The following is a 12,199-nucleotide window of genomic DNA, read 5'->3' on the forward strand; positions in this document are numbered from 1 at the left end:
CAATATATTCATGTGAGCATGCATCACTGATACAGTACCAATATCTAATGATACACTATCCAATGTTACATGAATCACTGATAATGATGTGAGTAGCATCACTATCTCATTCACGTGAATCACTGATACAATATATTCATGTGAGCATGCATCACTGATACAGTACCAATATCTAACGATACACTATCCAATGTTACATAAATCACTGATAATGATATTGACGTGAGTATGCATCACTCGCGTTGCTTCGATTATTCTGCACGCGACACTGATAACTATATGAGTACTGTCTGCCCGAGTAATGACGCATAGCACACGAGACTCGTTATCGCTTCCTAACCCTTTATCTCATTAAAAGTATCATCTTCTTTGCAGATCCTCTCACTTCGTTTTTGAGTTTTGTCCAGACAGCATCAAGTTTTTTAGCTTTCGCTTCGTACGTTCGCGCAATGGCTAGTTTTATCGATTTCGGTATAAGTAAAGAAGAATTAGTTAGATTGTTGGAAAATGACGATAATTTCGTCAATGAATGTCTCAACGAGGATTTAGTTAGTGATCGCGATATAAAATTAATGATTGAGGATGAGGAGAATTTCATCCAGCAATGCCTGAAGCGTCCTGCGCCAGTAGAAGCTGGACCAAGTGGATATGCTCCGTCAGAGAAGAAGAAGAAAGAGGTTAGTTGTTTTTTTAAATTATCGCGCGTTAAATTTTATTCCAAATTAATTTTCAGGAGTAAATTTTATTTCGAGTTGAATTTATTTCATGTAAGGTATTTAAACTCATTTATTTAATGGTAGAGCTGCGAAACATCTGGGAATTTCATTACAAGTTAAATTTTATTTCGAGTTAAATTTAATTTCAAATCAAATTTATTTATGTCGCGAGTTAAATTTTCATTCATCGAAAAAAAAATTATTCAGTTGTATTTCATGTCGCGAAACAATTTCTCAGGCGTAAATTTATTTCAAGTTAAATTTATTTCATGTAAGGTATTTAAACTTTATTTAATGGTAGAGCTGCGAAACATCTGGGAATTTCATTACAAGTTAAATTTTATTCCGAGTTAAATTTAATTTCAAATCAAATTTATTTATGTCGCGAGTTAAATTTTCATTCATCGAAAAAAAAATTATTCAGTTGTATTTCATGTCGCGAAACAATTTCTCAGGCGTAAATTTATTTCAAGTTAAATTTATTTCATGTAAGGTATTTAAACTTTATTTAATGGTAGAGCTGCGAAACATCTGGGAATTTCATGTCGCGAAACAATTTCAAAACGACACAAGAATTCAAATAGAAATTTTTTTATTCAATTGTACATCAGCAGACTCGTGAATCAATTTATACATTTGCGCACTGGTGAGATTAACGGCTTTCGTAGTGGGCGCATTTCCGCTAAAATAGCGTATATCGTAGGTTTTATTACAATACGTGAGAAAAATATTTCCTCCCAGCGGAAGAGAGGAATTACATCTTTCAAAGTCCATTTGATTTTTATATGTTGTTGCTATAAGAGTAAATAATATAACAATCAGTATCGTGAATATGGCGAACATTCTCTTGTGTCTTATCAGTTCTCCATTACTCTCCAATTCGTAGGACCAGCAGCTCGGTAAATCGAATGACGGTACATCCGTTTTCCATGCGATACCCTGCTTTCTATTGTTTTGATCGTAGATCACGGCTTCCACTGTTGTTGGCATTTCAAAGCTCTAACCAAATATGTTTCAAAAATGGGTTTTTTATATAATCTCTCGGAGCTCCGGTTTCTTCTAGCGCTTTCAGGAAAATTTCTTGACCCACCACGGGTGATTTTCTCCGACCGACCACACTTGATATCAAATCGCGAATGTCGCTTCCTTTGACGAGCCTGCTCTTATAAACGATCGAGCCGTTAGAATTAATTTTTAATATGTTCGGATGCTTATTTATATGCGTGATAATTTTTTCTGAGTGCCCTCTTTGCGATTTCGGGATAGAAATCAGAGCTATTGGTAATTCGTCAACTTTCTTCTCTTCTTGAATTTTCGGTGGATTATTCTCGGCTACGTTGATTCTCTTGTTCAGCAGATTCTGATAGAGTTTAATTTTTATAGCTTCGGGCTCCTTGCTTCGCAGTATTTTCAACATCTCGTTGTCCAACTCAGAAAGCTGCTCTTTTGTGGTCACATGACGCGATAACAATTGTTCTGGAACCAGAGCGAATTTCTGTGCGTGCTCCATTATCTCGTGAACAAAGTGGCGAGGGTTTGTATAGCGGCAGGGATTAACTGGAACAAGAAACCTCCTTTCTGAATCAGCACGCGCTTTTTCTCGTATAGCGGCGTCTTTTTGCAGGCGAGTTTGCGAAGTGTATTTCTGTGCCTTTTCAGTTTATTTTTCTGTTTTGAGGATAACGGTATGACACCCTTCAAAATATTGAGTGAGCACTCGCAGACTGTCTTTAATGCTGATTTCGGTAATTTCTTCAACAAATCCTTACGTTTATTCCTCGGACAGGCAGAGAGTAGACGAAGCACTTGTTGCTTCTCCAATGCCATACTTTAAAATAACGATGTTTTTATTCCAACCATATGCTATATGCTATAGCCTTCTTCAGCGCGCAGTGCTTTATCATGTTTTCGTGGAGAAAACAGTTCGCGCTCACTTCTGGCAAGTCCACAATGTTGGGGCAGAGAATCGCATCTAGATTATAAACTTTTAACCCGTACTGCTGCAGTAGCATCCGACACTTGTCGTGGCCTTTCGTATACAATACGACTTTTGATAATCGCTGCAAATGTTGCTCCAGCATTTCAAAAGGTACATCACCCGCCGACCACGATATTTCGTGTATGTTGTTGGTGACGTAGAGACATTGGTGTCTATCTCTAGGAGATAATTCCGAAAACTTTTTGGGCGGTTTATATACATAGTGAAAATTTTCTCTCGAATGCATGAAACACCACGCCAACTCCTTGATTATGAATGTTCTATCCGACAGCTGGAAACCCTCGACCTCTATCACAGCCGTCATGTTCGAAAATGGAAAGTTTCATTTCCTGGGTTTATAGATATATTGCGTCTGCCCAGGTAACACGTTAGTGCGCAGGCGCATTTCCTCCTCCGTCTCGGGTCGTAAATCAACCATTAAATACGAATACGGTTTTTTCGTGCTATCCTCGAACACCTCGTTGAAAAATTTGATTTTATTGGGAAACAGCTGACGTCCCAGGTGGGTCACCTGACTGACATCTCTTCTATTTTTGAATAGAAACATATATTGCGCGTTCAGAGAAACGTTTCTCATTTCCCGCCCCTGGTGAAACACGTTCTGCACTATGAAAATCACGGTCAATTTTCTGTGGTGACTGTACTTTGTGAAAAGGTTTGCTAATTTTTTCTCGCCCGATAGCTCGTTCATGAGGTCATCTAAAATCACCAAGCTGTCTTCTTCCACGCTTTCGAAATTGCTCCCCTCTCGAAACTCAACGTAGTCTTCCATATCTTCGAACAAAGTCTGATATTCGCCGTAAAACCATATAACTCGTTTCGGACGAGGCTCTCGAAACATTTCGTTTCTGTGTTTTAATAGTTCTCTGAGAAAATATGTTTTTCCCGAACCGGTGGGTCCGGCAATGAGCACGGTGCTCGGATGTGTCAGCTTGAAAGGTTCCATAGTAAATGACAAATGAATGAATTTTTTTTCTCTTTTATTTAACAGAAAAATTTTTCTTTACAAAGCTTGCTACGCGCATATCGTTTTGCATATTAAAACGCGATACAATATTATTCATACTTTTGCCGATACATCGAGAATAGATAAAAAAAATCACATAGTGACCGCACACGGTTGTCTTATCTGATTGTAACATGACGTCATTATAGTCGACGCGCGAGTAGCGTCGTAGAAATCTGTTTATGTGTCCCTTCTTGAAATAGGTGGGCGGGTTCCCGTAAGAGTCGAAGAAATCAGCTCTCGCTTCGTTTTCGATGTAAATAGCCAACCAGTGCGTTCCGGGTTCATTCTCTCTGTCCGTGTTCACAACCAGTGCAGCGGGATAAGCGATCACATTTTCGGGTAAATTGTCACTCGCAAAAACACCTAGGAAAGCCTTTCGAGTGTGGGGGTGTGTCGAGAGGGCGTGCTCTATCTGTTTAGTGTTCATCCCGCAAAGTCACACAAGACGCTTCTGGACTTTGTTATTTCCACCAACGATTCGAATTCGGCAAATATGATAACCGACACGGTCTTGGTCAAGGCTGAGGAAAACTTGAGTTCCACTCGCAGATTACCCTGCTTTTGTAGGTGCACGTGTCCGCAGTCACTCATGTCGGGTATCAGGTTGAAGGCGAAGAGGCTGTAACCGCCGGCTTCATATTCTTCTCTGCTCACGTCACATCCTTTATCTTCTCCGGGCCTTCCGGTGCCCACGAAGAGTGTGTTGTAGGCTCTGATGACGTGTCTGTTCCTAAAGTCTGGTTGTAGCGACGTGTGGGGGACGGGTCTTCCATCGATAGAAACAGAAACAAAGTTGACGTTGTTGTGCTTGAAGTCGAAGGGGTTCAAACCGAACGTTCCGTTGAATGCTTCCGTGTCCACCATGCCCATAACCAATCGCTTAGGCATGACACCCAGAAATACGTTATCTTGCACGAAACTCATGCTTCCCATGGATATCGAATAGACCTTGCATATCACGCGGTTAATGCAATATTTGGCTGTTGTTTTCTCGAGCGCCATGGCATGCGCTACAGCCACAGCAGGATTCATTCTTACTTTACGCACAAAAATACTCGCTTGCTCGATAACCACGTCGCAACCCTGAGCAGCAGTGATCAGAAAGAACTCGGGTTTCGATCGAACCAGTCTCATCTTCAAGTCCACGAGAGAGAGCATCAGCTTCGGTTGATAGAATATGTCGACGTGAGGCACGCCCATCATTTCAAAAGAATTTTCCGCGAGTTTAGCTCTCTTCTTGGCCCCTTCGTTCTTGGTGAGGTCAGACATGTGACCTGCAGTGTCCTTGTAGTAGCCCTCGGCTGTCAGGGGTCCTCTCTTTGCATCCGATCCGTAGTTAAGCAGTGTTTCCAGGTAAGCTCGATACGGATAAGTGTGTGATGAGTTTGTGAGCGTTCTTCCATTCAACGTGACGTCAATCTGAGAGAAAAGGGTATGCAAGAAATTATTCGCCGTCGATACGGCTTCGGCGGTTTCTGGTTTTGTCACCTTTACTCTGACATACAGCTGAGTGGCAGAAAGGTCTATGTATTCTTCGGCACTACCGGCCACGTGAAATTCGATGGGGGCCCCCGAATCACGCACTTGAGATATGGGATGGTACTGGACCCATTCGGCTGATTCTATAGAGGTTTCCGTGGGTGGCACCGTGAACAGATCGGCTTCGCTTTTCAAACATTCATGAGAATTTTCGTGGATTAAAGCCATCGCTGAATATATCGGATGTCGACAGCTTTCTAGCTCTCTTCTTACTGACGGTTTTCTTGACGAGTCTCTTCCTTTTATTCTTTCCTCCGAGCATGGATTTGATTTTATTGGCCCCCTTATCCGTGAGAGACCTTCCGGCTTCCTTGGCACGATCGCGAGCTGCGATCTTTGCGTCTTTTCCTTGAACGATGTCGTTGGCGAAATCCACACCAGAGCGCAACAGTTGAGAACCGACTGCCTTGGCACCGCGTTTCAACAGGGGCACGGCCGATCTGAAGAGAGAGCTGAATATAGATCCGAGGCCATAACCTCTTTGCAGAGCGCTACCCTGATAATATCCGAGTCCGTTTCCAGCCTGAGCGAGATAATAATCGTTGATGCTGTGGGCACAGCTCCGGTACGGTTTATAATGCATGTCGCAGTCTAAAGTGTAGTTTCACTATCACCTTTCCACGTTGAAATGTGAAAAACTTGCCCATGTGCGTCCTTAAATACATGTGAACGATGTCGAAACTCTTTCTGGCCAGCGGCACGTAATGGGCGCGTTCGAAAGACACGCTGACGATATCCCCGTCCTGACCGCTAGTTTTCACGATTCTCAGTAGCGGGGCGTAGGTGTTACCCACGACCTGAGGTTCGACCAGGTTGCAGTACACGTACAAGAGATGAAAGTCTAATTTAGGATCGGCTGTGAAAGGACCCTCGACTATGGTCGGACCCTCTATCAGGCCGGGTTCGAAACCCAGGTTTTCGGCTATACCGTGTCTGAGACTGAGCTTGGTGTCTTTCTTGAGGTTCACCTTAACTTTTTTCGTGATTTTATTGTACGTCACACCAATCTTGTCTTGAAAATTTTGAGTGGATATGGCTTTGATCAGTTCGGGGGTCGTCTCGTAGAAACCCGGGGCTATGCGACCGGTCTTCATTATCTTGTTTCCGACATCGAATTCGAAAGTGTTTGTCTCTTGAGTGATGTTGTGGAATGAATGGGGATAAATTATCTCCGACAGTGCGACTTCCATCTCGGATTCGAATTCCAGGGTGTTTGGAAGTTTAACCACGAAACTCGAGAGCGTGTTGTCGGGAAAAAAGTCTCTGGAAGCATCGCTGGGTAGAGTGAGATAGAAAGAAGCCATCTCTGAAATGACAGATGCGCGCACTGTTTCCGGGTTTTTATAGGACCACCCACGCGTTGAATTTTTTCGGATACCCCCGAAATTTCACGAGGTATTGAATAATTCCTTTTCTTCTCCTCTTCTTTAAAACTTTTTCAATCGGAAATTTTTCTCCCATCTTTACACCTACCATCTCTTCAGCGTAGAATGTGCCCTTGATTTCTTCCCCCATCAGGTCCTCGAGCTTGTAAACGGGAATTTCCCTTTTCACGCACTCGGTCACCACGAATATCTCTTCGGTGAAATTAGAATCGTACCCCCTCTCGAAGGTGTGTTTTGATCTTGTGATGCGCACGTGATCACCCACTTTAAACTTGCAATCTTGTTTCTTGGGTGTATCCCCATAGAGATTGTTCCACACCTCCGGCTCGTTTCCGGGGTTCACGTCCACGGGCCTCATTTTTATAGACCTGTGATACCTGTGATTGTAACTCCACACGAGGTCTTCGATCATGTCGATGTAGCGATACGTGTTCTTGGCAGTGAAGTACTTGTACATCCAGTTTCTGAGAGACCTGTTCCATCTTTCCACCACGCTGGCCTTTATCTGTTCGTTCTCCGTAGTGAAAAACTTTACACCTTGACGCTTGAGGTAGCGCTGGACTGGTGACGCTATAAATTCGCGCCCCTTATCGCTCTGTAGCGCCACTGGTTGACGTTGTTGAAAGATGCTTTCTAAAGCTTTGGCCACGCTGTCACCGGTTTTCCTTTTGAGAGGCACGACGAAACCGTACTTGGAAAAGACGTCGATGCACGTTAAAAGATAGTTGTAACCATCGTTGTGAATTGCTAGATTACGCATGTCCACCAAGTCGATTTGAAATTGACTGTTTAGACCGGCCACTATTGTTTTGTTGCGGGGAAACACTTTTTTAATGGATCTGTGTAACGTGTACGCTCTCTCGCCAGCCAACCAATCTCTGATTTCTTTTTTCTTTGATGACTTGAGCACGCGCTTGAGGGCGGATACGCCACCGAAACTAGCGGGAAGACGTGGGTTTCTATACCTCTCATCCATTGCTTGTGTTAGACTTACGTGTCCTACATTCCCTTTTTATTTGTTTTTCAGGAGCGACACCTATGCGAGACGTGCGGCAAGGAGTTTTCCTTGCGTAGGAATCTGAATCAGCACAGGCTAACGCATGGCGAGCGTCGCCACAAGTGTTTGGTGTGCGATGCAGCGTTTCACCGCAAGAGCGATTTGATGCGCCACCAGCGTGCCATGGGGCATGGTGCGCCACCCCAGCATGGTGTGCCCCCACAGTGGGCACAAGGAGCACCACCACAGAGGCCATCACCGAGCCATCACCGAGCAGGACCACCCCAGCATGATGCGTCCCCACAGTGGGCGCAAGGAGGAGCACCACCACAGCGGCCATCACCGAGCCATGGGGCACAGCAGCAGCTTGGAGCACCCCAAGGAGGAGCACAGCTAGGAGGAGGAGGGCAAGTCAGGCGCGCACTCGACATGTTGTCGACGCACGAATTGATCCCCACCCCAGACACCGAAATGGATATGACCACCTTCCTCGACAGCGTGAGAGAGGAGTTGACGCGGCTGTTGAGGGAGGACATGACCACCCACAGGTCCCTTAAATGGAACATCGTCGCGACTGCTGTTTTTTCCAGGAAAGGAAGTGACGGCGAGGACGAGTTCTGCAACGGGTATCTTCGAAGTAAAATGCTCACCACTTTAACCGCCGACCAGATAGAAGAGCACCTACAAATAGCCTTCGTAAAGGTAAAGCAGGCGACAGAGGATTTTGAAGGCAGCGGAAGTGGTTGGGTGCTCGAGCGCGTGCTCTTGCTTGAGCTAAACACGGCGCAATACCAACCACTAGCGGCCGCCACTTATATTCCGCTGCCAAAGGGGGTAGCCAGCAGAAGAGCAGTGGTAAATGTAAAGAACGATGATGAGAAATGCTTTCTCTGGTGTGTGTTGGCTGCCCTACACCCGGTGAAGCAAAACCCCGAAAGGGTGTTCAACTATATTCAGTATGAGAATGAATTGAATACCAGTGAATTAGTATACCCGGTGACACTTAAACAAATCCCACGGTTCGAAGCTGCGAATTCAGTGCGCATTAACGTCTTTGGGTTGGAGGGGGGAGAAGTCTTTCCTCTCAGGATTAGTGAGGTGGTGTCTGGTACACCAATCAACCTCTTGTTCATCAGCAACGAGACAACGTCGCACTACTGCCTCATCCAAAACATGTCTCGTTTGCTTTCCTACACGACCAAGTATGAAGGTGCATCCCACTTTTGCAATTATTGCTTGCAACGCTTCTCCTCCCTCGAGCAGCTGAATGCGCACGAACCACTTTGCCAGACACACGGTCTGCAACGAGTGACGTATCCCGGTGTAGACGACAACGTGATGTTCTTCAAGAACAACCATTACCAGCTGCACGTTCCATACGTCATATATGCGGACTTTGAGGCGATCTTGGAGAAGGTGGACAGCTGTAAGCCGAACCCGTCTCTCTCTAGCACAACCCAGAAGAGCCTTCACCGCCCCTGTGGATTCGCGTATACGGTCGTGGGGCCCGATGGTGTATACGTGAAAGAGCCCACAGTGTACAGGGGTGAAGATTGCGTGGACGTCTTCTTCCGGTGTCTCGTCGAAGAAGAACGAGTGGTTATGGGCAAGCTCGACAACCCGGTGCCTCTGCAGATGACAGCTGAAGATGAAGAGAGATTCGGGAATGCGACCACTTGTATGGTGTGCGACCGCCCACTCGGTGACGACAGGGTTCGTGACCACTGTCACATCACCGGTGGTTTTAGAGCGGCGCTGCATCAGAAGTGCAATCTCCAGCTCAGGTTAAGACGTCACATCCCGGTTATATTTCACAATTTACAAAACTACGACGCTCATTTCCTGATGCAAGGACTTTCCCGGTACCCCGATCGCAGGATCCAGGTGATCGGGAGGAATATGGAGAAATTTATCTCCTTTTCTCTCGGTCGCCTGCGATTCCTGGATTCCAACCAGTTCTTGGCGGCGTCGTTGGATTCGCTCGTGCAAGCGATGAACCCCGGTGACTTCAACAACATGAAGAAATGTTTTGGAGCTACGAGTCATCTTCTTCAACGTAAAGGATGTTATCCGTACGAGTACGTTGACTCGTTTGAGAAGTTCGAAGATCCGGTGCTGCCCCCACGAGAGGCCTTTTACACCTCTCTGGGGGATCAACATATAACCAGTGACGAGTATACATATGCGCATACCGTTTGGAGAGAATTCCGGTGTTCCAACCTCGGTGATTACCACAACCTCTACGTGAAGACTGACGTGCTGCTTCTCGGGGATGTGTTCGAGAGTTTTAGAAAACTCTGCGAAGAAAACTACAAGATCGACCCGGTGCATACGTTCACATCCCCGGGATTGGCCTGGAACGCATGTCTGCGAATGACCGGTGTCAAGCTCGAATTGATCAACGATCCGGACATGCATCTCTTCATGGAGAAAGGTATCCGAGGTGGGGTCTCAGTGATCTCCAAGCGGTATGCGCGAGCCAACAACCCGTTAATACCCGGTTATAACCCCAGTGAACCTACATCATATATCATGTACTATGATGTGAACAACTTATACGGAAAGTGTATGATGGAGCCCCTCCCGGTGAGAGACTTTAGATGGTTGTCCCCCAGTGAACTTGAGAGCATCGATTTTCTCAACATCGATGACAACGCCGTCAAGGGGTATATTTTAGAAGTGGACATGGAATACCCGGTGAAGTTGCACGACGAGCACAATTGTTTCCCCTTGGCGGCAGAAAACATTGAAATTACTGGTGACATGCTCTCTCCATTCATCAGAAGACCCGGTGATAAACCATCCAAAAAGCTCTCACCAAATCTGATGAACAAAACTTCCTACGTCATCCATTACCGGTGCCTGAAGTTATACACGTCGCTGGGGATGAAGCTGACGGGTGTTCGGCGTGCAGTCGAATTCACACAAGAGCCTTGGATACGCCCGTACATAGCGTTCAACACCGAAAAGAGGAAAAATGCCCGGTGCGAATTCGAAAAGGACTTCTATAAGCTCCTCAATAACGCTGTGTACGGGAAATCGCTAGAAAATTTGAGGAAGCACGTCGACATCCGTCTCGCCAACAATCAGAAGAGCTTGAGGAAGCTAATATCATCCCCGGCATTCGAATGCTTCAGGATAATCACCGGTGAGTTAGCCGTCATCAAGATGTTGAAGACGAAAATCCATCTGGACAGGCCCATATATACCGGTGTCACGATTTTGGACCTGTCCAAACACTTGATGGCGGACTTCCATTATAATTTTATGAAGAAAAAGTACGGACCCGGTGTGGAAGTTTTGTTCACAGACACAGATTCATTCCTCTACGAGATAAAAACCGGTGACATTTACAAAGACATGAGGGAGGAGCTCCACAGATTCGACACGTCAAACTATCCCGGTGATCATCCTCTGTTTAGCCTGCAGAATAAAAAAGTGGTGGGCGTCATGAAGGACGAGAACGGCGGCGAACCCGTTGTGGAATTCGTCGGATTAAGATCAAAAATGTACAGCATGGTCACAGCAGTCGCGGAGAAAAAGACCGCCAAAGGGGTCGTTCGTGCGGTTGTTAAAAAACAACTAAAACATCAAGATTATCTGGCTTGCCTCCGCAACAACTCCTCGATCAAAAACACCATGCTAAAAATCTCCTCCAGTAACCACAAACTTCAAACGGTCGCCCTCCGCAAAACGTCGCTGTGCCCTCGCGACGATAAACGCTATATTCTCGGTGATGGCATTAAAACATATGCGTATGGCCACTATGCCATTCGATGAACAGTGCTACATGGACACTGATGTACATATTTTTTCCCATTTATTTTAACATATTTTTCCATTTATTTTGTATATATTTTTTTCCATTTATTTTGTATATATTTTTTTCCATTTATTTTGTATATATATTTTTTCCATTTATTCTTGTATATATATTTTTTCTCATTTATTTTGTGTATCATTAAAATTTAATTTTCTTTATCATCAATGCTTCTGTCATTAATTGAGTTACGTGTGATTTTTTTTTTTCAGCTTGAGTATGATGAAAAGTCAATAACATTTCTTTTTGAGGGAATTTTATTTTACAGCTTGATATGTGAAAAAAAAAGTTTAATTTAGGAATGAAAAAAAAAAATCATTAGAAAAATAACTAAGTCAGTAAAAAAACAATAATTTGTGGAAGAAAAGATTAATTTAGGAATGACCCCTCTTTGAAATAATCTCATCACTTGGGATGGAAAAAAAAAATTTAGGAGCATCCCTCCAAAAAAAAAAAAAACAAGTCAGGAAATAAAGTTTAATTTAGGAGCAAATTTTTTCTAAGTCAGAAAATGAATTCAAAAGTTTAATTTAGGAATGTTCCCTGAAAAAAATCATCACTTGGGAAATAAAGTTTAATTTAGGAATGACCCCCCTGAAAAACGATAATTTGGGAATGACATCATAGGCAAGAACGATAATTTAGGAATGACGTCATAGGAAGCGCCATCTAGCGAGCCTCAACAAGTGCGAAGCACCCATTTGTTTGATGCGCAGCAAGTGGGGAGCCCTATT

General features: G+C 44.4%; 2 protein-coding genes across 2 annotated transcripts in view; one reads left to right on the top strand and one right to left on the bottom strand.

Annotated features, from left to right (window-relative positions):
- Positions 1-12,199, bottom strand: part of LOC149087628 (integrin alpha-PS1-like) — a 153,362-nt gene that overhangs the window by 88,773 nt on the left and 52,390 nt on the right. The gene's annotated exons all lie outside the window — the stretch shown is intronic.
- On the top strand, positions 397-11,629 carry LOC149087632 (uncharacterized). Its single transcript, XM_089231543.1, has 2 exons — positions 397-677; positions 7,676-11,629. The coding sequence occupies exons 1-2, from the start codon at positions 450-452 to the stop codon at positions 11,423-11,425; spliced, it is 3,978 nt and encodes a 1,325-aa protein (XP_089087669.1). The 5' UTR covers positions 397-449; the 3' UTR covers positions 11,426-11,629.

This window comes from Pholcus phalangioides, unplaced genomic scaffold, assembly GCF_987345545.1.
Source record: "Pholcus phalangioides strain wild (caught in Gottingen) unplaced genomic scaffold, Ppha-v1.0 ptg000004l_1, whole genome shotgun sequence".
Classification (NCBI taxonomy): Eukaryota; Metazoa; Arthropoda; class Arachnida; order Araneae; family Pholcidae; genus Pholcus; species Pholcus phalangioides.

Bases quoted from the DNA above. Each gene is read 5' to 3' on its own strand.
- LOC149087632 (XM_089231543.1), top strand. From the start codon at position 450: ATGGCTAGTTTTATCGATTTCGGTATAAGTAAAGAAGAATTAGTTAGA. The intron at 678-7,675 runs GTTAGTTGTTTT...TTTGTTTTTCAG, and splicing joins CAGAGAAGAAGAAGAAAGAG to GAGCGACACCTATGCGAGAC.